The sequence below is a fragment of the Echinococcus granulosus genome (genome assembly GCF_000524195.1).
Source record: "Echinococcus granulosus chromosome Unknown EG_S00232, whole genome shotgun sequence".
In the NCBI taxonomy this organism is placed as follows: Eukaryota; Metazoa; Platyhelminthes; class Cestoda; order Cyclophyllidea; family Taeniidae; genus Echinococcus; species Echinococcus granulosus.
In genome coordinates, this window is record NW_020170612.1 from 25,738 (window position 1) to 27,623 (window position 1,886).

General features: G+C 37.0%; 1 protein-coding gene across 1 annotated transcript in view; it reads right to left on the bottom strand. All coding sequences in view use genetic code 11, as the record gives it.

Annotated features, from left to right (window-relative positions):
• Positions 1–916: 916 nt before the first annotated feature.
• EGR_10547 (hypothetical protein) overlaps positions 917–1,886 on the bottom strand; it is a gene marked incomplete at both ends in the record, with an annotated part of 3,480 nt that continues 2,510 nt past the window's right edge. The window contains 2 exons of the mRNA XM_024499796.1: positions 917–1,131; positions 1,331–1,462. Of these exons, the coding sequence (XP_024345789.1) occupies positions 917–1,131; positions 1,331–1,462 (347 nt within the window). The remainder of the gene's footprint in view (positions 1,132–1,330; positions 1,463–1,886) is intronic.

Consider the following 1,886-nt stretch of genomic DNA (forward strand, 5'->3'; position numbering starts at 1 on the left):
TCATTGTGGTTTTGAGTTTACTGAGTTTATGTACGTTTCCTATGACTGTGCAAATTTTTGTGAGGGATATTTCTTTAGTTAATGTCTTGGTGTTTTATTTTGCATATTTTATGATACTTTTATGGTGTTATATACACTTTAAATGCTAGATTATTTTGCCAAACTTCCGCAATGTATCCCATAGCGGTTGTGAGATTCGGGACTCGCATTTCTGCTGATCCACTGTAAGATTTTCACCTGATACTATCAGTCTATTTACCTGTCTAACTATCATCGATCTATTTCACGTGTATTTTATTTCTATAGAATGAGATTGATATCCGTAACCAATTGCGGTATCAGATTCAACAATGAAGTTGAAATTGTCCGTTGATTTCGAGACATCTTATAGTGAAAACGCGAATAAATGCGGGAGTATGTCTGCACGACTACGCAGATGAAATAATTAACTGTCATCTTTCTGGTCTTTTTAGAGGTAGGCAGGTGAACACAGACGACTTCTGCACTTCTACATACGTTCCCTTTGTATAAACCATTTTAACTCTGAAAGCTAAAAGATCCACATTTATCACGTTTCCATTGCCTAAATGTGTACCCTATGCGGCCGTAGATTATAGGCAGGTCTGCTAACGTTAGAGAAGTATGGTCTGCATATTAGGAAGGGTGTAGATGTAGACAACTAAAAGGGGTAATGTATTGCCTCCCATCATAATCAAGGTGAACTAAATTCCTTTAATCTAACTGGGCACTTGTTTTTATACCGTCCTTACAATGATACCAAAACTTGAAGGCACAATTAAAAAGTAGTGTTATTAGTGTCTATTTACTCAATTAGCAAACTAAGATTTTGTTATATTTAAGATTATTANAATTTTTTTTCAGTTTACTCATTAATTACTAAGATTCGAAAAGTTGTCTATGTAAAATTGAAATAAAAATATTTAAGTGTCTCTTCTGCCATGGCCATACTCACTACATTAGGATCATTCCAGCAGATGAATCCAGCTTGCTGTCTAACCGCTTCGGCAAATAATCTACACGCCAAAACATAAATTATCACTAACTGCAAACAATTAGCAGGATTTGATGAACACTTATCAGTCAATTGCAGTTGTAAAAGGTTGATTCTGACTTACCATTTGGAAAAACAAAACTAAGGTGCGATTTGATTTAATAAGGCATTAGGAGTTGTTAGAGAAGGCAAGTCGATCATCATGCCAGAGAGCATTCAAAATATTAAAAGGGTTACTAAGCCAATCAGTGCTTGCAATAACTTAAGCTTGTAAACTTTTCTGTGGGTTTGGATTCTGCCACCTGTCCATTAACTTACGCCTATGCAGATATGGTGCATTTCCTGGAAATCTCATGAATCTTAGATAGTTCGGTAAAAAACTAGCTTTTAAAATTATTGCTTTGAGTGCAATGCATCGTTTCGAGCATTCTGCGTTAGCAAATCCGGCAACTGAAGAAAATAAGCCAATCGATTCCGAGTTATCCGTCCTCGTTAAGTAGACTACCATAATAAAATATGCACCATTTCCTCCTTCCGATGGCTTGTAAAGGACCCATGCCCATCCTCTCTCCAGGGAAACCTGGAGGTATGGATCGGAGTGGTGCGAACGCTGCGAGGCTGTTGTTTTGAGCTATGTCAGCTAGTGTTGGTGATGATTCATTCTCACTAGGAAGCTCCTCTCCATTATGTGATGTCTGGAATGTTTGACCATCGTGATGAAATTAAACAAATCGAATTCGTTTCTACATTTCTGTCTAATTTTCCGTTAAATTTGGAACTTGTGTAGAAGATAATGTGCTTTTTACAAACATTGTCCATTTGCGAGAGTGTACCGCTCAAGTCTACATCACCAGCGTCAGTATCCAGTACAATT